General features: G+C 53.4%; 2 protein-coding genes across 4 annotated transcripts in view; both read left to right on the forward strand.

The window, feature by feature from the left end:
* Positions 1 to 22680, forward strand: part of PAQR5 (progestin and adipoQ receptor family member 5) — an 85671-nt gene extending 62991 nt beyond the window's left edge. For 2 of the 3 annotated variants that reach the window (XM_060153185.1, XM_060153189.1), the window contains 6 exons: positions 493 to 620; positions 3288 to 3493; positions 7829 to 7955; positions 16164 to 16260; positions 19118 to 19259; positions 22369 to 22680. In XM_060153185.1, coding sequence (XP_060009168.1) covers positions 493 to 620; positions 3288 to 3493; positions 7829 to 7955; positions 16164 to 16260; positions 19118 to 19259; positions 22369 to 22610 — 942 coding nt within the window. In that variant the 3' untranslated portion in view covers positions 22611 to 22680. Of the gene's footprint in view, positions 1 to 128; positions 204 to 492; positions 621 to 3287; positions 3494 to 7828; positions 7956 to 16163; positions 16261 to 19117; positions 19260 to 22368 lie in introns of those variants that run through there. The other variant, XM_060153193.1, reaches the window with a different exon arrangement.
* KIF23 (kinesin family member 23) overlaps positions 19160 to 23220 on the forward strand; it is a 42650-nt gene continuing 38589 nt past the window's right edge. The window contains exon 1 of the mRNA XM_060153183.1: positions 19160 to 19259. The gene's annotated coding sequence lies outside the window, so the exon portion shown is untranslated. The remainder of the gene's footprint in view (positions 19260 to 23220) is intronic.

Below are 23220 nucleotides of genomic sequence, written 5' to 3' on the forward strand. Positions count from 1 at the left end.
GCACCTTGGTGAATATATCCTGGCCCCGGCGGGGAGGGATCTTCCGCAGAGATCATCCCACCAGCCCCTGACAGACATCCAAGGCTTGTTGGCTCGAACAGGCAGCATATATGTCAACCAACCACGAAGGCATCCGAAGACTGGGCTGTAGGCCCCCGGCACAGGGTGCGAAAGCAGATTCTTAGGCAATATTCATGACAGGAGTAAGTGCATCTGGAATGCAAAGACAGGCTGGATCCCCACAGGGAGTCAGGGCCTTGAATCCTCTCCTCCCCCTGACTGCAGGCTTCTGGAAGGACATGGGAGTTTAGAATCGATGGGAGGGAGGCAGGGGCAGCTTGACAGGTGAAGGACTCGGGGTCAAGTGTTCCAGGCTCCAGTGTACAAGTGCACAGCCTGGGAGAAAGCTAGAGACTACCGGAGACGTTGCTCCTGAGACCTTCCCGCCACCCTCTCGTCTCACCTCGGCACCCCTTTCTCTTCCCCCGGCAGGTGTTCCACGAGCAGGGCATCCTCTTCGGCTACCGACATCCACAGAGTTCCGCCACGGCCTGTCTCCTCAGCCTTTTCCAAATGACCAATGAGACCCTCAACATCTGGACGCACTTGCTGCCCTTCTGGTACCTCCCAGCCCCCTGGACCAGCGGCTCACTCAGAGCCTGGGGACTGGGGCTTCTTTAAACACAGCTGGGGTGGAGAGAGCTGAGATTCCGTGATGGGATTTGGGGGACTCCCCCGTGGTGCCGGGAGGCGTGGCGGTCTGCTGCTGGGGTGAGCTCTAGGACCCAGATTGTGGTAGGATTGGAGGGGCTCCTGGAAGCTCCCCGGTCTTTCCCTGCTCCCCTGCTTCGGGTCCTGACTTGAGAGGATTGTCTTATTCGGTCTTGGAGGCTCTCTGGGTCTTTTGGAAGCCCTGGCTAAAATTCCCTAGCTTCATCAAGTCGCTTAACCTCTCTGGGCTTCGCATCTTCCCACACGCAGAGCAGGTTAGCCTGCGCCTTTCCTGGGGTTGCCCTGAGGATTAGGGGATGAGGCATTGGAAAAGGCGTCGGGCTGTGGGTGCCTGGGACCCACGGAGCTGTGGGTGCCTGGGACCACAGCAGCTGTGAGGCATTTGGTCAGGCAGCACTGAAACGGAGCCAAGAGGACGCTCCGGCACGTGCACACGCACAAATGGGAGCTGCCAGGAAGGTGAGGAGGGACCTGGCTGAGAAAGGTGGGGACCGAAGACCAGCTGCACATACCTGGTGCCTGTGCGTAGCGAGTGAAGGGTGGAGATGGAGTCATAGTATACGAGAGCTGGAAGGACCCTGGGAGCCATGCGGGCCACCAGCCGACTCAGGCCACCACTGGCTGACACAGATGCGGCCCAGAGAAAGGAGTGACTTGCTTACATCCCCTGGCAAATTCTGGCACAGGGCGGTCTCTGGTCTCCCTCCCAATCATACTGAGAAGCCGAGAGAGTAGGAAGGACCCCAGGGTGTGCTGCAGGCAGAGAGAGGGCCCGAGGACGGGGTCCTGCCTGGCCAGCAGTTAGAGACAGACCCAGGGCAAAATGCAGGGGAAGGCTGCTTGGTGCCGGCAACGTCGCCAGTGGAGAAGAGGGAGCGCTCAGGCTTGGGGTGGGATAGGACCACCTGTAAAGAAGCCCTAGCGCCTGCAGACTGGTCGGGGTGGCAGCAAGATCTGCTCACGGAGGCTGCTCGTTGTTTTAAATTTAAGTCAACTGGACGCACTTGCTGCCCTTCTGGTACCTCCCAGAAGGGTAAAAAGTCTCAATGATAATAAATGATAACATTGCAGAAGGGAGTAGGGTCGGCGTCTTCCCCCGGCCCCTCTGCGTCCTCTCTGGGGCCGCCGGGGTGACCTGCTGCTCGTGCATCCTCCCAGAACGCTTTTCTAGAGACTCGAGCCTCTGTGACATGTGTGTACACCCAGCACCTGGTTCTTTCCTCCCTTGCTTTTCCCTCAGAGATCTCTTGTCTGACCTTCACAGAAGCCCCTCTGGCTTTTGAGCGGTGTCCCATTTTCTGGATGAACCACAGGTGACTTAGGCTGTTTTGAAGTTTGTACCAGCCTGACCATCCCTGTTTGCGGGGCCTGAGTTGCTGTGCGCAGATCCCGTTGTAGCTGTTGTACAGCTGAGACGTGCTGGCAGGGGCCGCCCCACTGGGCATGACGCCCCTGTACTGCCAGGCCCTGAGAGCGCAACACAGAGCAGCAAGGAGGGCTTGGGAGAGCCGGAGAAAGATGCCCCGGGGAAGCGGGCCTCGGGCGTAATCGCGAGATGATAAAAGGGTACATTTTGTAAAATAGCAGATAGCTGAAGCTTGATTTCTGCTGGGACAGGAGGGAAGAGATCACAAATGCAGCCAGAGAAGTTAGCGATGTTCTTGGGGTTCCTGCGTGAAAAGCTTTTCATCCCTTCCCTGGGAGAGTTTGTGGGCAAGGGGCCTGGCTCTCTAGTAGAGGTTTGTGGAAGCGGGCAGCTCTCTAAGCAAGAACCCCACGCAGGGGTTGTAGGTTAGGCAGATCTGACACAGAACTGTGCAGTGTCCCCATGGAGAGAAGGGTCTGGAGGCCTAGGCTTAGCCATGGGACCAGGCCCCTCAGAAAAGAGATGGTGAGATTAGTGGAGGAATAGTGTGGAAGAGGGGGGAGAAAATCGTCCTGTTGTCTTCCAGACTTTCCAGACCCCACAGAGGGGACTGCTTCTCTTTGAGGTGCCCTCCTGCAAGGGGAACTTGGACCAACCACAGGGATGGCGACAAGGCTGAATTTGGATCCCATGAGGAATGGTTGAATGCACTGAGGTTTTTTAATGTGAAGCTCAGAGAGGTGTGAGGGATTATGAAGACAGCCTTGAGATAGCTGATGGGTTTGTTTTCTGTTGCGCTGATGGGGAGACTTAGGGCTGATCCAATGGAGGGAGATTCCAGGGAGACAGATGGAGGCTCAGTGAAACTTTGCAACCCTCAGAGCTGCCTCAAGAGAGGGTGAGCTCCCCGTCCCTGGAAGCATGCAAGCTGAAGCTGGAGAGTCACCTGGGCAAGATGCTGTGAAAGGGATCTGTCACCACACGCAGGGGGAGGGGACTGGACCATTGCCTATCCTGCCTATTTCCAACCAAAAAGGACCCCACTCACCCTTCCTCGCTCATGGCATGTCACCAAAGCGAGACCATGTAGGAGCCGGTCATCCAGGGAAAGGGAAGGCAGCTTAGGTCGGCCGAGGACTATAAGAAGGGCCCCTGTCTCGGAGGTTGAGGGTGTCCCCCTGTGTTCCAGGTTCTTCATGTGGAGGTTCGTGAGCACCCTGCGTGTGACGGACGTCCTGAATGACAGCTACTCCTGGCCTCTGCTCGTGTACATGGGCGCCAGCTGTGTGTACCCCCTCGCATCCAGCTGTGCACACACCTTCAGCTCCATGTCCAGGAACGCCCGGCACATCTGCTACTTCCTGGACTACGGCGCCGTCAACCTCTTCAGCCTGGGTACGTCAGGCCCTGCTCTTGTCTCCTCTTCCCTGGGACTGAACCCCCTGCATCTTCCCCTGGGAGCTGGGGTCAACGTGAGGCTCTGGTGGGCTTCCGGAAGAGTCACCGCAATGCCAGTGCCCCTGCCCGGGTGCCTGATGACTGTTTTATAAGAAACTTGTCCAAAGGCCTTCTGGCAAATATTTAACAACTGGCTCTCTGTGGACAAAAGTCCCGGTCCGTGGTGTTGGCAGGTGTGCTGTGGTGTAAATACTCCTGCCACGGCCGGCTGCAGGCCGACAACATCACTGAGCACAGGGCTGGGGAGAGATGCATGGTAGGTCCCCATTACGTAGCAGTTCCTCTGTACAGATACAGCGGGTGCATTGACTGAACAGTTGTTGCTCTTGTTACTATGATGGATAGCATTGTAAGTTTATGTCATTCAATTTTTTTTTTATAAATTTTATATATGTATGTATGTATGTATGTATTGGCTGCGTCAGGTCTTCCTTGCTGTGTGCAGGCTTTCTCTACTTGCGGCGAGCGGGGGTTACTCTTCGTTGTGGTGCACAGGCTTCTCATTGCAGTGGCTTCTTTTGTAGCGGAGCATGCGCTCCAGGCGTGCGGGCTTCAGTAGTTGTGGCCCGTGGGCTCTAGAGCGCAGGCTCAGTAGTTGTGGTGCACGGGCTTAGTTGCTCTGCGGCGTGTGAGATCTTCCCGGACCAGGGCTCGAACCCGTGTCCCCTGCATTGGCAGGCGGGTTCTCAAGCGCTGCGCCATCAGGGAAGCCCTGTCATTCAATTTTTAATGATGGCTGTGTTTAACAATTGGCTTGCGAGTTCTCTGACACTAACAATCTGCTGTCACAGGCCAGGGTGAGCCAACTCCACTCATCAGTGCCGGTCTCTGTTGTGCCCCGCAGAGAAGGGGGTGGTCACAGACCCCATCGGTCTGGAGGCTTGTAGGGGTTAGAGCTGCAGGGATAGAGTGAGGGGAGGTGGTGGGTTGACACCCTCTCCTCCTGTCTCCTCTCCTCTCCCCCAGTTGTGGGCATCCCAGCTCTAGCCGCTTCCTCCCACCTGGTCCTGCTCCAGGTGTGAAAGCGAAGTCACCGTCTTCCCTTTGCCCAAGAGGGTGTGTGAGGAACCTACCTCCAACCTGTTCTCCCGCCCCTCTCCCTCTCTCTTCACTAGTAACACACACGTGCATACATACACACCAACACACATACATAGACAAACACAGACACACACGCACACACACACACGAGTCTCTACCTGCTCACCAGTCCTCCGTGCTCTGCTGCCCAGTCCCCACTCTTCACTAAAACTCTGGTTGCCGAGGCCCCAGCCTCCTCCTGCCTCACAGGTCTGCGCAGGCCCCGTGGGCTCTCTCTCCAGCCTTTGATGCAGGGGCACCCCCGTGCTCCTCAAACCTCGCCCGCTTCCTCTGGCCCCTGTTACATCACTCCCTCCTAGTTTTCCTCCCACCCATTCACACGCTCATCCTGCTTGGCCAGTTCCCCTTCCTCCGTCCCCCCATGGGTGCACAAGCTGGGAGTCCATTCTGGGGCGTCTGCTCTTCCATGGTCAGGCTCCCTGGGAGATCTCCTCTGCTCCCACACCATCCCCCAACACCTCTGGGGGACACCCCCAAACCCCATCTCTAGTAAACTGCTCACCCAAGCTCCACGCCGCATCCAGCCCTGGAACAGAGACTGTCTACATCCTCCCCGCCCCCCCTTGCATGTACTCCCCTTCGAGTCAGAAATCTGTGAATAATCAAGTTCCCCCTGCCTCTCACTCGCCACCCACCCCGCTTCACCATCCTGTCTAATCGGTTGGCAAACTCAGTTGAGTCTCTCCTGCATACTTTTCAAATCGGCCGTGCCCCCGTCGGCTTGACCCAGTCCCTCACGCCTCTCCCCTGGGCTTCACCCGGCTGCCCTGCGGGCTTTCCTCCAGGCCTTCTGACCATGGCACTCCTCCCACTTAAACTTTTCCAGGTTCCCAGTTACCTGGGATGAAGTCCAAACTCCTTAACCCGGCAGCTTCCATCGCCCTTGATCGCCTGCCCCAGACTCATTTATGATAAGGGCAAGCGTTTCGGAGGCATCACGGCAGGCTCCATGCCGAGCACCCGACCCACATCCCACATCACGAAGGGGTGGCCTAACGCGGGGCTTAGCGGCCTAACTGCACCCCCCCCAATACTTATATGCTCTTAGGCAAGATACAGTTGGCATAGTATGTTCCTCATGGGAGTGTTATAAAGATTAAATGGCTTTTGTAAGTGAAGTGTGTCCGACAGTGCCTGACACTTCGTAAGCAACAGAAGGTAGCGGTTACCACGATTACCTAGTTAACCCTGACAGCAGGTCCCTGAGGTGGGGACCATCATTATACCCATGCTACAGGTGAGAACGCTAAAGGGAAGTTACCCGGGTCACGCAGCTTGTAAATGACAGAGCCGGGGCCTGGGAGCCTCAGGGCCCCTGCCTGTGGCTTCCTCCAAGTCCCCGGGCCTGGATCCACCTCCGTGGAGCTCTGTCTGATTCCTTCATTTCTGCTCCGCACTGGGAACAACTCCCTGAGGAGAGCCATGCGTCTTTCACATCTGGCTTTCCAGTCCGTAGCCCAGAGCCAGACATGGGGGTGTTCAGTAAACCTGGAAGGAAGGTCTGGTCAGTTGAGAGAGCCTGTGGGATCCACCTGGGACTCCCTGGTCTGCAGCCATCTCTCCTCCTCCCCGACCCCGTGGAAACCCTCAATCCCTGGAGGGTGGCGTTTGCTCAGCTTCCTCCCCGATGTCCAGCTGTTCCCCTCCCTCTTGGACCTCCCGCGCGCTTGCACTAGGCTTTGACCATCTTAATCCCCTGCTCAAAAACGTTCGGTGGGCCCCCTATTGCCTGAAAGGGGACGTTCACTTTCCTCAGTCTGGCATCCCAAGGTGTCTCCTGGTCCCGCTCCCTGGAAAGCCGTCCCTGCCCTCAGGCACCCGTAAGAATCCCCCATCTTCCAAGGATGCTTCCAAGGTCAGCCGCTTGACTGCGTGCGTGCCCATCCTGGACGTCCATCTCACCCTGGAACCCGCCTGGAGGCACTCACCAGTGCCCTTTCCACTGCGCTTTTTGGCAGGGACTGAGTCTCCTTCGCTCTTATATCACCCGTGGAGCTTGGCCCCAGCCAATATACCCAGAGCAGATGCATCCCGGTCCCCATGGGAGCTTCCCCATGGTATCAGGCTGAGGCAAGAATCTGTCCCCCTGGAGGCAGTTCCAGCTGAAATCTCACAGGTAGCCTGCAGGAGTGGGGAGCATTGTACCAGGAGTAGTGATTCTTGGCCCTTTCTGCCTGTATGACCCTGGACACATCCCTGGGCTTCACTAGATTTCACCAGTCACATGGGATCAAAGGCAGAGGTTGAACCTGCATGGCCTGAGGTTGAGGTCAGCCTTGAACTAGCATTCCAGGGTTCTTTGTTTTTGGATAACAGGTGTCCTTAGGCCTGATCTTAGGCTCTGGGCTGACAGGCCTGCAGCTGCCTCTCTCAAAAGGGACCTCAGCAGGTGAGGGTGTCTGGAGAGGTCATCTGGTCCAGGCTCCTGGACACATCCGTCCCCTTTGAAAAGGACAGTGATCTCCCCTGTTCTTTCAAACAAAAGCTACAGCAGACAGGTCTCTAAAAGGTCCTTCAGTAACCCTTCTCTCACAGACTCCAAAACCTAAAATGAAACAAAATGCTGAGACTAGCATCTCACGCCCAGCCTCTCAGCTGGCCAGTCCCCCAGCCCGCTGATATGACACACCTCGCCTCAGCAAGGGCCCTCCCTCATCCCACCCTCCCCTCCCCTGCAGCCTTGATCGTTCCACAGGGGACACCCATATCATCAGGCAGGTGAGATGTGCACACTCAGAGCAAAGCTGAGCACACTGGGGTGTCACCGTGGACCATAGTTAAAAGCAGGGACTGTTGCTGAACTGCCTGCGTTTGAAGCTTGGCTTTGCTGCTTTCTAGCTGTGTGCCCCCGGGAGGCTTACTAAACCTCTCTGTGCCTCCATTTCCTCATCTGTAAAATGAGGATAAGTGCAGGATTGACGTCAGAGGGTGGTTGTAAAGTTTATGTGAGTTAATGCATGTCAAGCCCTTGGAGCAGTGCTGGGCTCACAGAACATTCTCATGCTGGGGGGGTGATGCGTGATGGCATAAGCAAGGGGGGAGCGGCAGGACTGCTCATGGTCTGTGGGGATGATGGGGGGCTCAGCCAGATGTGGTGGGGGTTGGTCTTCCCAAGGAGTCCGGACAGTGCTGAGTCCTGGCTTATTGCCCAAGGCTGGTTTTTCTTCCCAGGCTCGGCCATTGCCTACTCTGCCTATGTGTTCCCGGACGCGCTGGTGAACACCGTCTTCCACGACTACTACGTGGCCCTGGCTGTGCTGAACACCATCATTAGCACCGGCCTCTCCTGCTATTCCAGGTACCCGGCTGCTCTGTCTCAGATGGGATGGGGTTGGGGGCGGCACAGAACACGCAGCTCCCTGGACTGTTGGAGGGGACAGTGGAAAAGATGCTCGGGAACCTGGACTCAGTTCCAGATGGACTTCCAGTGGCCGGGCAGGACCAGCTTCACGGGCACACGCCTGTGCAGGAGCTCAGGGCCCTGTGATCGACAAGGCTCCACACTTGGTTTAATTCCCTGCTGTTGTTTCGAAACACTTAATGAGTTTTGAACAAGGGGGTCTCCCTACTTTCCTTCTGCCCTGGGCTCTACAAGTTATGTAGCTTGTCCTGTTGCTGAACAAGTCACTTACCCTCCTTGAACCTCAGTTTGCTCATCTATAAAATGGGGTCAAGGGAGTTCCCTGGCGGTCCAGTGGTTAGGACTTGGTGTTTTCACTGCTGTGGCCCAGGGTCAATCCCTGGTTGGGGAACTAAGATCCTGCAAGCTGCGTGGCGTGGCCAAAAAAAATTAAAAAAAACAGCTACCTTGTGAGACGGATGTAAGGATTATAGGTAATGCATCCAGAACACCTAACACAAGCCTGGCCCATAGGAGGTGCCCCATAAGTGGGCCATCTGCTAATAGGGACAGAGGGGGCCGGCTTCTTGATAGAGGCACACCTCGGAGATACTGCAGGTTCGGTTCCAGACAACCGCAATAAAGCCAACATCACAATAAGGCAAGTCACACAAACTTTTTGGTTTCCCAGTGCATATAAAAGTTATATTTACACTACAGCCTATTACGTGTGCAATAGCATTATGTCTAAAGAAACAATGTGCACACCTTTATTAAAAAACACCTTACTGGGCTTCCCTGGTGGCACAGTGGTTGAGAGTCTGCCTGCCGATGCAGGGGACACGGGTTCGTGCCCCGGTCCGGGAAGATCCCACATGCCACGGAGCGGCTGGGCCCGTGAGCCATGGCCGCTGAGCCTGGGCGTCCGGAGCCCGTGCTCCGCAACGGGAGAGGCCACAACAGTGAGAGGCCCGTGTACCGCAAAAAAACAAAAAAATAAAAAACTTTATTGCTAAAAATGCTATCATCTGACAACACAGTGTTGCCACAAACCTTCAATTTGCAAAAACCACAATAAAGCAAAGTGCAATAAAACAAGATATGCCTGTCTGTGTGGTGGGTGATAGATGATATTCAAATGTCCAACACGTCCCCGGGGAAGACCGGTGGCCATGAGTCATGCCCAGCTCACTGGCTCTTATTCCTTCTATTTTTTTCCTTCCACTCAAGGAAGCTCATTGGAGTACGAGTACAAGAGGCATTTTTTAGGATAACTACTCTAGTTTATTCAGCTCTTGGTATAAAACTGAACTACCCAAAATTACTTGGGAAACCTCTGGAATGGTGGTGTTGGGGTAACATCCCTGTGTAGATGGTGCTGGGAGCTGGGGGCCTTTCATGGTGGGTTAGGAAGAGCGCCAAGGAAGGCTGGCGGTCACCCCTGGCCATCTGTCCCCCTACCCGCGACTCCACTGAGCCAGTCTGAGTCTTCCGAATAGACTGCTGCTGGCCTCATAGAATTCGTATTCCTGGCAGCCGCCACCTCTTCCCTCCCCAGGAGAAAACAGGGAGGGAGAGGTATGCTTCTGCAACTTCCCCGCAGTGATTTTGGCTCCAGCTTTCTCTGGATGACACTTTGGTTTTGTGGGATCCAGAGGTAGGCAAGTTCCCCAAACCTGACAGGTTGGTTTTCTTTAAAAACCAAAGGATAGAGCCTTAAACAGCATCGGGGCTGCTTGTCCCAACTTGCCTTCCACTTACCTGTCCTGAGGCAGGTGGTGGGAAGCACAGAGCTGCTTGCCATGGGGGTGAGTCTCATTTCCAGGCTCAGTCTCAAGACTGGGCTTTGTGTTGCTTCGTCCCTGGGATGGGAGTGGGGGGTAAACTCCCCCTTCCCTCTTCCTGGAAATCAGAGCGCCCCTCCAGCTGTGAGGAGATAGGGTCTGCCCAGAGGGTAGAAAACTGAATCAGACATCATGGGGTTATTATTTCCTTCTCCCCCAATTCCTCAAGGGCTCTGGCGATTAAAAGCTCTTTCTGAAGCGCAACCTCTGTACCAGGGCAGAGCTGTGAGGGCTGCCACGGGTAGGGGAGAGGAGGAGATCGGGTCCCTGCCTCGGGTGAGACAAGGCGTAACATACATAGAAAAGTAACACTGATGCTAAAAACAGCCCAAGAGAGATGAAGCATGGCCTGGAGGCACAGTGTCTGGACGTGAGGGCTCACCGACAGGCCTGGGCCAAAGACACACCTGGATCAGGTCCTTGGACGAGCCACTGTCCTGCCTGCTTAGCTTCTGCAGGGCTGTGTGGCTCTGCTGTTGCGAACTTAGGATCAGAGGGAGGCGAGCACTGCGGACGGGTGGGGCAGGTGGGCTTCGTGGGTGGAAGAAACAGTCCCGCCATCCATGATCCAGGACTGCTTTCCCATGAACTCCCAATGCCAATTCTTGGAACTTTTTTTTTTTTTTAATCTTCCTGAATCCCCTATAAGCCATGAGGGTATATTGTTTTCTTCTAGCCAGGAGTCCTCCCTGATTGTTCGGGTACCATGAATGGGTCTTTTTTGGTTTCTTTTTAATTTATTAATTTTGGCTGCGTTGGATCTTCGTTGCTGCGCACGGGCTTTCTCTAGTTGTGGCGAGCGGGGGCTACTCTTTGTTGCGGTGCGCGGGCTTCTCATTGCGGTGGCTTCTCTTGTTGCGGAGCTCGGGCTCTAGGCGCGCGGGCTTCAGTAGTTGTGGCTCGTGGGTTCAATAGCTACAGCATGCGGGCCCTAGAGAGTGTGGGCTTCAGTAGTTGTGGTGTGCAGGCTCAGTAGTTGTGGCGCATGGGCTTAGTTGCTCCGCGGCATGTGGGATCTTCCCGGGCCAGGGCTCGAACCCGTGTCCCCTGCATTGGCAGGCGGATTCTTAACCACTGCGCCACCGGGGAAGTCCCTGAATGGGTCTTTTGGATGTGACATGCCTGGCACCTTTAGACAAACTTGTTTGGCAGGGCAGGTTGGCCAGGAATCTCTTGAATGTCCATTTGGGGCTTCTCCCTTGTCAATGAAATGGATTATTTCTGTTTATGGGGCACATCTGTGGCTGTTTCATCCATCCATCTATCCATCCATCTACCTACCTATCCATCTTCCCACCCATCCATCCATCTACCCACCCACCCATCATCCATCCACCCGTTCATCATCCATCCACCTATTCATCCATCCATCCACCCTTCCATCCATCTACCCAGCCATCTATCCATCCACCCATCCACTTATTCAGTTTATCGACCCATCCACCCATCCATCCATCCATGCATCTATCTACCCACCCATTCATGCATCGATCTACCCACCCAACCACCCATCCTTCTATCAGTGCATCCAACCAACCACTCAACATTCCTTAAATGCCTGCCATGCTCCAAGTGTCATGTTAAGACCTGGGAAGACAGGGATGAGTGAGGCTCAGTCCTCGTCCTCAGAGAGTGCCCCATGCAGTATGAGAAGCAGACTGCAGACCCTCAAAAAGTCCAGATGGAGTCATCATTTCCTTTAAAGGCCAGAGGAAAAGGCTTTCAGTGTGTAGCGTTACAGGATATAACTTAAGCAAATAATGATAATACAAAATGCTTGGATTCCCAGGCTTCTGTGAAGTGGCCTTAGGAATGAGTGTTGAGGAAGGTCGAACACTTTAGCTGGAGAGGAGGGAAGGGCCTTTTGGACAGAGCCAACAGCCTAGACAAGGGCGAGGGCCTGGAGAGGATGGGATGGCATTGGGAGGCAACAAGGAGCTTCAGAGTTGCCAGAGCCTGTGGGGCTGGAAGCGGGGAGAGAAGCTAGAGGGGGGCTAGAGAGAGGCGGGGGAAATGGAAGCACCTCGTGTGTCCTACAGAGGACTGGCCCTGTCCTCGTGAAGGACAGTCAACTTCCTAGGAAGACAATTCTGTGGGCTCAGCTCTCGTGCCCTGCGGGGCTTAAGTGGGAGCTTGGGGGACAGAAAGGGAGAGAGGGGCAAACGCCACATGCTGAGAGTCCAGGATAGAGTGGGACGTCCCCCCCGTGGGCCCGTCCGGCCTCCTTCGCATCTTGTCCGCTCTCCTTTCCGTGTGTCCGTGGATCCCTGCTCTTACAAGGCCCGTCCCCTTTGTTTTCATTCTCTGTCTTTGTCTTCAGTGTCTGAGGAGTGAGGAAGGGGACTCGCGTGTGCGGAGAGGCTCTGGCCCTGATTAACTTCAAGAGAAGCAGGTGGAGGAGGGCGAGGGCCGTCTGGGGTCCCGATTTCACAGACTTGCTGTGCTGCCTCTGGCCAATTACGGCCTTTAAACAGGGGGCATCTAAGAAGATGTCCCCTGGGTTCCTTGTGGTGCGGGCATTCTATGATGCCCGCTTCAGCGCCTTTTCCAAGCTTTCTCTCCTTGCCTTCTTCCCTATCCCCCAAGCCCACGTCTGCCTCCCCTCTCCCGCTCTATCCGTCCGTGGTATGGCCGGGAGTGGCTGAGAACCACCTCCTTCCCCGAGCAGCAGACCGTGGAGCTCAGGAGTCATGCTTTAGTTATCCACATGCTTCCCAGAGTAGCATGGTCCTACTGGCGTTCATTCCCTTACGATACATGTCCATTAGGTAAAGTCCACCCAGGGAGACGTGGACTCCCCCAACTGGTCTCTCGATCCTTATCATGGAATTCAGTTCAAAGGAACACGTTCCAGAAAACCGCTTTCTTGCTCTGCAGCATTTGAAGGGGGCAATGACAGAACGGGTGACCTCTCTGTGGCTCTCAGAGCCAGGTGAGGGGGACAGAGACCCTGCCTGCTCATACCCGCTGACAGCCCGAAGGCCCAGGAAGGCACCACCACTCTCTCAGGAATGTTAGTTACACAGGGTTTGCTGTTCACCACGAGTCACTGTACGCACTTTTCTGTTCATCCGTTCAAAGCATCCAACCGTTGGACACATACTTGCTCAGTGAAATGCCTTGTGGTCGGTGCTGTGAGGGAGAGATGAATTTTCACCCTTGGTGGTTAGTGAGCTGTGCTGTGAGAGCCTTGCCGTGGCAGTGCTGTCGTGGCAGCTCAGAGAGGCATGGGGCAGGCCCGGAAGGGGGTTTGGAGGTCAGAGCTGGAGACAGGAGGCTTAGCAGACAGTGGTTCTCAGATACATCTGGAGGTCAGAGGGCTCAGTCAGATGACAGGGTGCTGCTAGGGCCAGGGGCCAGCACGTGGAAATGTCCACATTCCTGCTATGTCACCCACACAACAACCAAACTACCGTAACACCCGCCCCCAACACACATACAGACACACCTCCGCAACAGTATGATGTTTCCAAAGGCCCACTTCTTTCAAGCACGAGTTCCAGAATTCACCTGCAAATCTTTCCAGCTTTGTTGCAACAAGAATTTATCAGGTTTCAGAATAGACTGGTATTGTATCAACCCTCTCTTGCTGGAGGCTTCTCGCCAAATCCAGTGTTTCCTGCCCACCTGGTTCTAGGCAGAGGAGGCCTGGCTCCCTGACTCCCAGCTCTGGGGTGCAGGGATTGCCTTACCAGGCGAGGCTTTGGAGACTTTGTGGTGTGGGGTGCTTTGGAGGATGCTGTGGCGACACCCTGTGGCCTGATTTGGAATTGCACCTTGGTAGTGGGAGCCGCCTCCCCCCTCCCCCCCCCACTCCGCCTCTGTGGCTGCTGGCCCTTCTGCCTCTTATTCTTTGTTGCTGTCTCTCGTCTGTTCTGCTTTTTCTCCTTTTTCCCTCTGTAGACTCGGCTTTGCAGCTGGAGAGGCTGGTTCGTTTGCCCTTGGGGAAGTACTTTATCAGGCCGGGCGAAATGTCTCAAGTTGCAGGAAATCCATGGTTTGGGGGATGGCCCTCGTCAGCCAGAGCCAGCCTTCTTCCTGTGTAAGTGGCCGCAGAAAGAGCGTGCTTTAATAGCGAGTCTCTTTGCACCCAGAGGTGATAGGCGGTGGCAGTGCATGGGGAGGGAGGGAGTGGGCTTGCCGTGGTTGGACAGGGTCTGCCAGCGTGGACTGAGAAGGCCATCGAGATGGGCCCTGGTTCCTGGGGCAGCGGGAGTGTGTTCCGATTGCCTCCTGGGGCAGAGGGGTGTCTGTAAGGTAAGGACAGAGGCTGGGTAGTGGTCAGATGCCTGCTCTCCCTGCACGAGGGGAGAGGGTGGGAAGCCAGCCAGATGACCCTGGCTGTAAATCCTAGCTTTGCCTCTTATTAGCTCCTGTGATTTTAGGCAAATCACGCAGAACTCATCTGGTCCCTCCTGTTCCTGTTTTCTGGTACGACGTAGCTACAGGATGGGGATGGGGACAGGATGGCTCCTACAACACACGTTCTTTTTAAAAGCTGCCATTTCGTGCGTGTCTCTCTGTGCTGTGCACAGCTGTAAGCTCTTTGCGAGCATCATTTTATCAAACCCTTGCAACAATCCCTTGCAGGGATTCTGTTGTTGTCCCTATGTTACACATGAGGATTTTGGGGCACACAAGGGTTACATCACCTGCTGGATGACATGGTCACAAAGGGCGGGGACAGGATCAGACTCAGGGTGTCTGGCAGATTGTGACCCTGTGCAGCCTCACCAATCCCGGGGTTTGTGGTTCCTTCCAAGGCTGGGGTTCTGTTCTGGGGGACGATGAATTGAGGCCCCTTATTTCTTCTCCTCCTTCTTGAACTTCTCTTCCATCTCTGCCCAGTGTCCACAGGGTCAGGAAAGAAGGAGGGACATGCCCATGGGCTGGAGCAAAGTTGGAGCTGATCTCTGGAGGTTATGGGGCTTGTCGGGGTCCACGGTGGCTGTCTCTTACCCAGAACAGGGATCCCCAGGCTGGGCTGCCCTGAGAGCTGGACGGCACACAGCAGCCTGGCGATGTCATGTCCTCAGACACGATTCTGAGCTGGACGCTGGGGATGAAGAGCTGAGCAGACCCAGCTCTGCCCTCGAGGAGAGTTCCCCGACAACTCAGGAGGCAGATGTGGGTGTCTCTGCCATTTTCCACACCAAAGGATGTGGGCACAGTGGGGCTTGTAGTCAGGTGACTGCACTGGCTCGTAGGGGACGTGAATAACCTGGAGGGGGAGATGGGCCTGGGCTGCAGGGGCAGCAGTCTATGTTTGGTGGAGAAGGGGCAGGCCAGTGGGCTGGGACGGGGTATCTGGGGAGCAGAGGTGAAGAGCAGTGGTGGGACATAGACTCCATCCCCGCTGGAGAGTGCGATGAGGGGCAGAACTGTCGATGGGGGGCTGAGATGGCCCCAGCGCCTCCCTCATCTTACGGGCTGCACTAGAACAGCTACCCGACGAGCCTCGGCGCCCAGGCTCTGCACACCACCCTTGGGGGTCCTCTGGCCTCGCAGACCTGTGGGCACCAAGGGAGGATCCATCCCCCGAAATACGCTGTGCTGCTAAAGTGGGTACCAGCCCTGCCTCCTGGCCCAGCCCGGGCGTGTGAGCTCTCCCTCGCCCGAGCCCCAGTTCAGGGCTGTGGTTTCATGTGGAGCCTCTCTTTATCCCTCCCCTTCCAGTATCCAGCCTGCCATCTGTGCTGCCCGGCTCCGCACACCCTCAGCTGCTGCCCCCTCTTCAGGCTGGGCCCAAGCCAGCTGAGGCCCCATCGTGTTCCATGCAGGAGGAGCTGCCTGTCTTTGCCACAGTCAGCACCACTCATTTTAATGCTGGCTTCATCTGTCTTGGAACCGGAGGCAGGTGGGGGTGATGATGAAAGAGAGAAGGAAGGACCATGCTTATTCAGTTTCCCCAGCCCAGTATCCCTGTGTGTGGTATTAAATATTCCAGAAATCTCTTAAGTACTTAAACACCTAATTGTACCCAGGGCTTCTGCAGGGTAATCAGCTGGCGCCTCTGACTAATTAAGCATCGCAACCTTCGCAGAGGTGCTCGCCCCAGGAGCCTCTCAGGATGCTGGGAGACGGTTGCCCCCTCCCCGCCCACCCTGAGCTCTTTCCACATCTGAGACTGAGCCGTTCCCATCAGGGTGGGAGAAGTGGAGAGCGCTGGGGGAGAAGCTGCTGGCCATAGGAGGAGCTTGTGCAAAAATGCTTGTCCTTCGTGGGTTACTCGCCCTTGGTTATTCTTAATGTGCATGTGTGTGTTATTTACTGAAACTCTTTTTTCATTCTCATTTCTCCCCCCTTTCCTTCCCTGATTTAGGTTTCTTGAGGTCCAGAAGCCCAGGCTCTGTAAGATGCTTCGTGTCCTGGCCTTCGCTTATCCCTACACCTGGGACTCCCTTCCCATCTTCTCCAGGGTAAGGGCCCGACTCCAACCCCTCTCTGCCTGTTGGCAGCATCAGGGAATCAATTGTGTCCTGAGCTCTGGGGGTCAGAGCGCCATCCTGGTCACAGTGGGACACACAAGAGTAGAGTCCCAGGTGCTCCTTTTTTTTTTTTTAATAAGTTTATTTTATTTATTTATTTTTGGCTGCATTGGGTCTTCCTTGCTGCACGTGGGCTTTCTCTAGCTGTGGTGAGCGGGGGCTACTCTTCATTGCAGTACGCGGGCTTCTCTTTGCAGTAGCTTCTCTTGTTGCAGAGCATGGGCTCTAGGCTCACGGGCTTCAGTAGTTGTGGCACGCGGGCTTAGCAGTTGTAGCTAGCAGGCTCTAGAGCGCAGGCTCAGTAGTTGTGGCGCACGGGCTTAGTTGCTCTGCAGCACGTGGGATCTTCCCAAACCAGGGTTCGAACCCGTGTCCCCTGAATTGGCAGGCGGATTCTTAACCACTGCGCCACCAGGGAAGCCCCCCCGCCCCAGATGCTCCTTTAATGGCACTTGCAGACTAGTTAAGAGACGGCATGAACACAGAGGCCCTGATGAACATAGGAGATGCACCAGTGGCCAGTGCTGACTGGGGGCTCAGGAGCAATCGCAGAGGGCTGGGCAGGGGAAGCAGCCTGGGGTTCAGTAGAGTGACCAGGAGAGCGGGCTCTGGAGGCAAATCTGTAATATTTACTCACTGCAAGACATTGGACGAGTTATCTTCCACCTCTGTGTCTTGATTTCCCTCATCTGTAAAATGGCCTGGTAATAACACCTCCTTTTGTCAGGCTGTGGGGAGGATTATATGAGACAATGTGTAAAGTGCTAGCTGGTGGTGAGAGTCCAGTAAATGCAGTATTATATATTATCATCAATTAGCATAGTAGTAGTAGTGAAGGAAAATGTATGAATGAAGGTCTTAAAGGATAGATGGGAATTAGATGGAGAACACAAAGGAAGAGGGTGTAGGAGGAAAGGCAAGAAGGGGGAAAGTTCAAATCCCAGTCCCACTGCTCACTGGCTGTGTGACCCTAGGCATTGAACAGAAGCTCTCTGAGCCTTGGTTTCCTCATCTTTATTTTTTTTTAATTTTTTATAAATTTATTTTTTTTATTTATTTTTGGCTGTGTTGGGTCTTCGTTGCTGCACGTGGGCTTTCTCTAGTTGCAGCGAGCCAGGGCTGCTCTTTGTTGCGGTGCGCAGGCTTCTTATTGCAGTGGCTTCTCTTGCTGCAGAGCACGGGCTCTAGTCGCCCGGGCTTCAGTAGTTGTGGCACGCAGGCTCAGTAGTTGTGGCGCACGGGCTGAGTTGCTCTGCAGCATGTGGGATCTTCCCGGACCAGGTCTCGAACCCGTGTCCCCTGCATTGGCAGGCAGATTCTTAACCACTGCGCCACCAGGGAAGCCCTCCTCATCTTTAAATGAGGCTGACATCCTGTCCTTCACAGGGGGTAGAGGAGAATAATCAAATAAACAGAACTGATGGGCTCAGCAATGCCAAGCCCAGGCCCAGTGGGTGGAGTTCCCCTCCCAGAGGCAGCGTAAGGGTCTGCTGCATGAGGCCAGGATGGCAGGGCCCAGGGATAAAGGAGAGGGGTCGAGCTGGCTTCATTAGCTGAGGCACTGAGCGTGTGCTCTTGCTGAGTTCGTGTGGGCCTGGGGGGGACCCAGAGATGGGGATGCAGCCCATTTCCCTGAATCCTTCTTCGAGGACACAGACCACACACAGGAAACCAGAGCAAAGAACAAGCCGGTCCCACAAGGCCACCAAAGCATACAGCACAGGTGCTTGCTATGATGAGCGCTGGGTGCTCCTGGCACTGCACCAGCCAGTGGGCAGCGGGGGAGGGGAGGGCTTACCCTAAATGGCGATGTGGCTGAGCACACAGGTTCTGGAATCAGCCTGACTTCACTGTTAGTTAGTGGCTTGCAAGTCACCCTCCAGCCCAGTTGCCTCATCTGCAAAATGGGGAGAATAGTGTCTGCCTTGTGGTCATTGTTGAGGCTCTGATGAAGTGATGCACGTAAAAGGCCCGGCCTAGTGCCCTCCATAGTGGTGGCTGCCGCCGCTATTTATAACAATCGTACAAAAACCGTACTGAACTCCATACCAGGGTAATGTCCATAATTAATAGTTTGTGATGATTCAGAAGGCCTTCCAAGGCCTTAAAGCCTTAATTAGGAGCATCAATTCAAGGGATCTGCTGGTTAGAAGTGAGTTTAAGTGTGAATAGGCCATTTTTTATGATACTTACGTTTTAGCCCCAGGAAAAAAGTAGCGATATATCTAACTGGATTTTTCTTTTCCTTTACTTTTGTCTTCACTTCTGTTGTTTTCCTTTTCTTCCTTCCTTTCTTTCTTTCCTTTTCCTTTTTTTTTTTGGAATTAAATAATCCAAAGGCTCTCATGAGCATGTGGGGGATTAAACTACAGTTGCCTTGGGTCTCAGTTGATCACACTCAGAACAGGAAGCTGCTCACACGGTCCCTGCGAATTCCCTTTCCAAGCCACAGAACTGGAGAGGGAACGGCCTTGGCCCACAGAGTCCACACATATGCCTGGGGATGTCTGCAGGCCTCCTCTCAAGACCTGACATACGTTCCTTCCTTCCTTCCTTCCTCTCTCTCTTTTTAAAAATTTTTACTTTATAATGAATATAGTTGATTAACAATGTTGTGTTAGTTTCAGGTATACAACAAAGTGATTCAGTGAGACATATACATGTATCTATTCTTTTTCAAGTTCTTTTCCCGTTTAGATTATTATAGAATATTGAGTTCCCTGTGCTATATAGTATGTCCTTGTTGGTTATCTATTTTAAGACCTGACGTTTCTTTAAATACCTGCAGCTATTCCTCTTCCCTGGGGAGAGTGCACAGAACGAAGCCACCTTGTACCATCAGAAGCACATGGCCGTGACCCTCCTGGCCTCTTTTCTCTACTCCGCGCATCTGCCGGAGCGCCTGGCTCCTGGACGCTTCGACTACATCGGTGAGTGCCTGGTGGCCCCGATGCCCCTTGCCCTCCTGTCCGGGGAGGGTTCCCAATCCCTGACACCAGTGCACATAGTTGCAAAGAGAGGCCAGGGCAGGGAGAGAAGCAATTCTTCAGGAAGTTCTCCAGGCACAGACCAAGGTTAGTGAAATTGTAAGGTGACAGAGGCCAGGATGTACATAGCCAGTGGACGACCAGGGAGGATGGCGGAGGATGGAGAGGAGGTGGATCTAGGATTCTAAAGCATTTCCAGCAGGTATGGGGACAGGAGAGTCCCATTATTACCTAGAATGTGAAATCCTGTTATTAAATGAACATGTAAGGCAGCCGTAAAGAGGAAGAGGAAAGACAGGGTACAGCTGGCTCTGAGAGTACCAGCTGGCAGGGGGCTGTGCTGAGGAGAGGAGAGTGTCTTTGTCTCATTCAGGTGGGTACGATGGGGCCAGGAATTGTGGTAGAGCAGTGGTTCTCAGGTATGGCCCCTGGACCAGCAGTCTCAGCATCACCTGGGAACATGCAGCTTCTCGGTTCCCAGCCCCCAGACATCCCGTGTCTCAGAAGCTGTGTGATTCTCCAGGTCAGCCTGAGCTCACTCAAGTTAGAGAAGCCATGTGGTGGAGAGGAGGTGTTGGAACCACAGGGGTTTACACCTGCTGGCAGGGTTCCTTCCTCTCTGTCTAGGGAAGTGGGTGGCACTGCGGAACGTGTCTCCTCCACCCTGGCTCTGGGACTGGCTGGAGGAGGGACCCTTGGGCCACTTCTGGTGAGGCTGATGAGTCCTGGGATGAGACCTCCTTAGATAAGCTATCAATACCATGGGGATTCAGATCCTCACTCCCAGGTGGCGGGCAGGAACCTCGGTTCTCCCCAAGCCCATTTTGTCCATGGGTTTCCATCTTCTGCCCAAGACACATGGCCAGATTTTTCTTTGTTTGCTCTGATTAGAGTTTCATCTCCTTTACTTCTTCTCTCCTGCCAGAGGGATTACAATGAGCAAAATGCTTAGAGGGCAGATTTCAAAAAAGGAGGGAGATGAGAGGGCCAGGGGATTGGAACCTGCCTAAGGAACCTGCCCAGCACGTCCACCGCCCCAGCTCCAGCCAGATGAAACAGAGGCGGTAGTGTACGAAGTCTGGGTGGGGGGGCCTTGTTTTGCAAGCTCTGGCTTCTTAATAACATTTTATTGACTCACCTCTATCCTGTCCTCTCGGGCCTAGAGCAGAAAGACACTCCTATGGGGGGAAATTGGCCAGACGGGCAGTTAGTAACAGATCTTTAACAAAGGGTTTGGAAAGTTCTCCGTCCCTAAATAACAGTCGGTCAGATGCTGGGCTCCCTCTCCAACGCCCGCAGGAAGTTCCTCCCTATTCCTGCCAGGAGGGACTGTTGAAATCACTCTTCCTGCTGCAGGCATATTTCACATCTGTTCAGTGCTCGCGGCTCTTCTGTCTTTTGATCTCCTGCCCTAACAGAGACAGGTTTGTGCCTCAGTTGGTGAGCACAGCTGATCACCTCCTTCTGCTTGGCCCTGTGTCCTTAGAGTACACGGCTCTCGCTGGATAAGGAACCACTTCGTTGCCTCACACACAGATTTGGAAATTGGATACAGCCCAGTAGTATGGCTTGAGTGAGGCAGGGGGGGCCCCTCCAGACACACTTCCTCCCTGGGGGATGCAGTCTGGAGTGCTGGCAGCTCCCTGCCCTAAGGAACTCATTGGCCACCTACTCAACTCTCCTACATCCTCATTCCTGACTCTGTTCTTGTTCAGTTGGGCAGATGGCCAGGCTGGCCCCTCCTGTGGACACATTTATTGAATACTTACTCTGGGTTAAGTCCTGGGGGTACAACACTGAATTCTTTTTTTTTTTTTTTTTTAACTGAAGGAGAATCTTTAACTCTTGTGTCGTATTAGCTAGGGCTGCCATGACAAAGAACCACAGACTGGGTGGCTGAAACAACAGCGATTTATTTTCCCATAATTCTGGAGGTTAGAAGTCTGAGATCAAGGGGATGGCAGGGTTGGTTTCTTCCAAGTCCTCTCTCCTTGGCTTGCCCATGGCCATCTCCATTTCTCTTCACATGGTCTCTCCTCTGTGTACGTGCATGTCTGCATCCTAATCTCCCCTTCTTAGAAGGACACCAATCAGAGTGGGTCCCACGCTAGTGACCTCATTTTAACTTAATTGTCTCTTAAAGACCTTATGTCCAAATACGATCACATTCTAAGGTACTGGGGGTTGGGACTTTCAACATATGACTTTGGGAGGGGGAGATACAACTCAGCCCGTGAAACATGGTTTCTGCAGGCTGTCCCCCAAAGCAATCCCCAGCCCTGGGCAATGGACTCCTTTTCTCACCAATCACCAAGTCAGCACATCCCTGCTCACTCCAACCACCCTGCACTGGACTCCCACCCTCTGGGGATGCATACATGGTGACTGGGGTCCTGTAAGTTATCGGAGAGGAAGAGCCCCTGGTTGTGTCTGGGATTAAGCAGCAGTGGGGAGAGGAGCACCTCATAAGAGGCCAACAGAAAATTTGGCTGGCTTCTCCTTTGGGATTGAAGTCAGAATCTGAGCTGATCAGTGACAGCTCTCAAGAGGTAACCTTTGGCAGAACTTTTTCATGTGAAAAACAGGACCGGTGGATAAGTTGTTTTAAAAATGGATTTGGTTTGCTCTGATGGCCCTTTTATTTTTCTCATACTACATTTTAAAAATAAATTTTAAAAGTATATATTATATATTACATAATACCCTAATTTCAAGTATAGGATTCAATGATTTTTTAGTAAATTTACCACATTGTACAACCGTCACCATATAGGAGTTTTAGAACATTTTCATCACCCCAGTAAGATCCTCTGTGCCCATGTACTATTAATCCCAACTCCCACCCCCGCCTGAAGCAACCACTACTCTATTTTCTGTCTCTGTGGATTTCCCTTTTCTGGACATTTGATATAAATGGAATCATACAATTTATGGTCTCTGGTATCTGGCTTCTTTCACACCATATAGTGTTTTTAGCATACATGCCATAGCATGTATCAATCCATTCCTATTTTATTGCTGATCTTGGTGGTCTTTTGTGTGTTTGCTATAGGTCATAGTCACCAGCTGTTTCATGTGTGTGTGATCCTAGCCACACACATGCAGATGGAAGCCATCCTTCTGGACAAGACTCTAAGGAAGGAATGGCTCCTGGCCCACTCCAGGCCCCTGTTGTTCTCTCAGATAGCCGGAGCCATACTTCTGTGCCTCATCTTCAGCCTCAGCAACATAATTTATTTCTCAGCTGCTCTGTATCGGATTCCTGAGCCAGAATTACATAAAAAAGAAACATAATTCAGACCATAAGCTTTCTGTGCCAAGTGTCAACATTAAGCTACAACTTCCTAACCACCATAAGTCAGTGTCAAGGTACCAGTTTATAGTGGCCTAAGATATTTATAATGGTTGGTGTCTTGGCATTTTTGAATGGATTCATGTCAATAAGGTATTGACATGGGGACATTTCTCTAGACGTGCATTGGTTCCGTATGTGTGGTTTTAAAAGGGGAACGTGGGCTCAAGTAAGTCCTTATTCAGGCCAATCATTAATATTTCATTTAGTTTTTAATTTATTTAAAGTGAGTTCTCCAATCCTATTTAAACAATTGGATTAAGCATACCTCCCTTGTAGCTTTACTATGAAATAGTTGGATTAAGCTTTACTACCCTTGTAGTATTACTCTTGCAGAATGCAACGTGCTTCATCTGATGAGTTTCATGTCACAAAGCCTCTCCCAAGAGCTCCCACAGTGGGAAGAGAATGAGCTGGAAAGATCAGTAGGGGAACCCGAGAAAGAGTAAGTTGGGTCTGTGAGAGCCCTGGGGGCTGGGAAGGCAATTCCAGAATGAAGAAACCTGGCTTGGGGAGCGGTCTTCTTCCTTTCCCCACCTAGTGAAGGGAATG

This window comes from Lagenorhynchus albirostris, chromosome 1 (genome assembly GCF_949774975.1).
Source record: "Lagenorhynchus albirostris chromosome 1, mLagAlb1.1, whole genome shotgun sequence".
Taxonomy (NCBI): Eukaryota; Metazoa; Chordata; class Mammalia; order Artiodactyla; family Delphinidae; genus Lagenorhynchus; species Lagenorhynchus albirostris.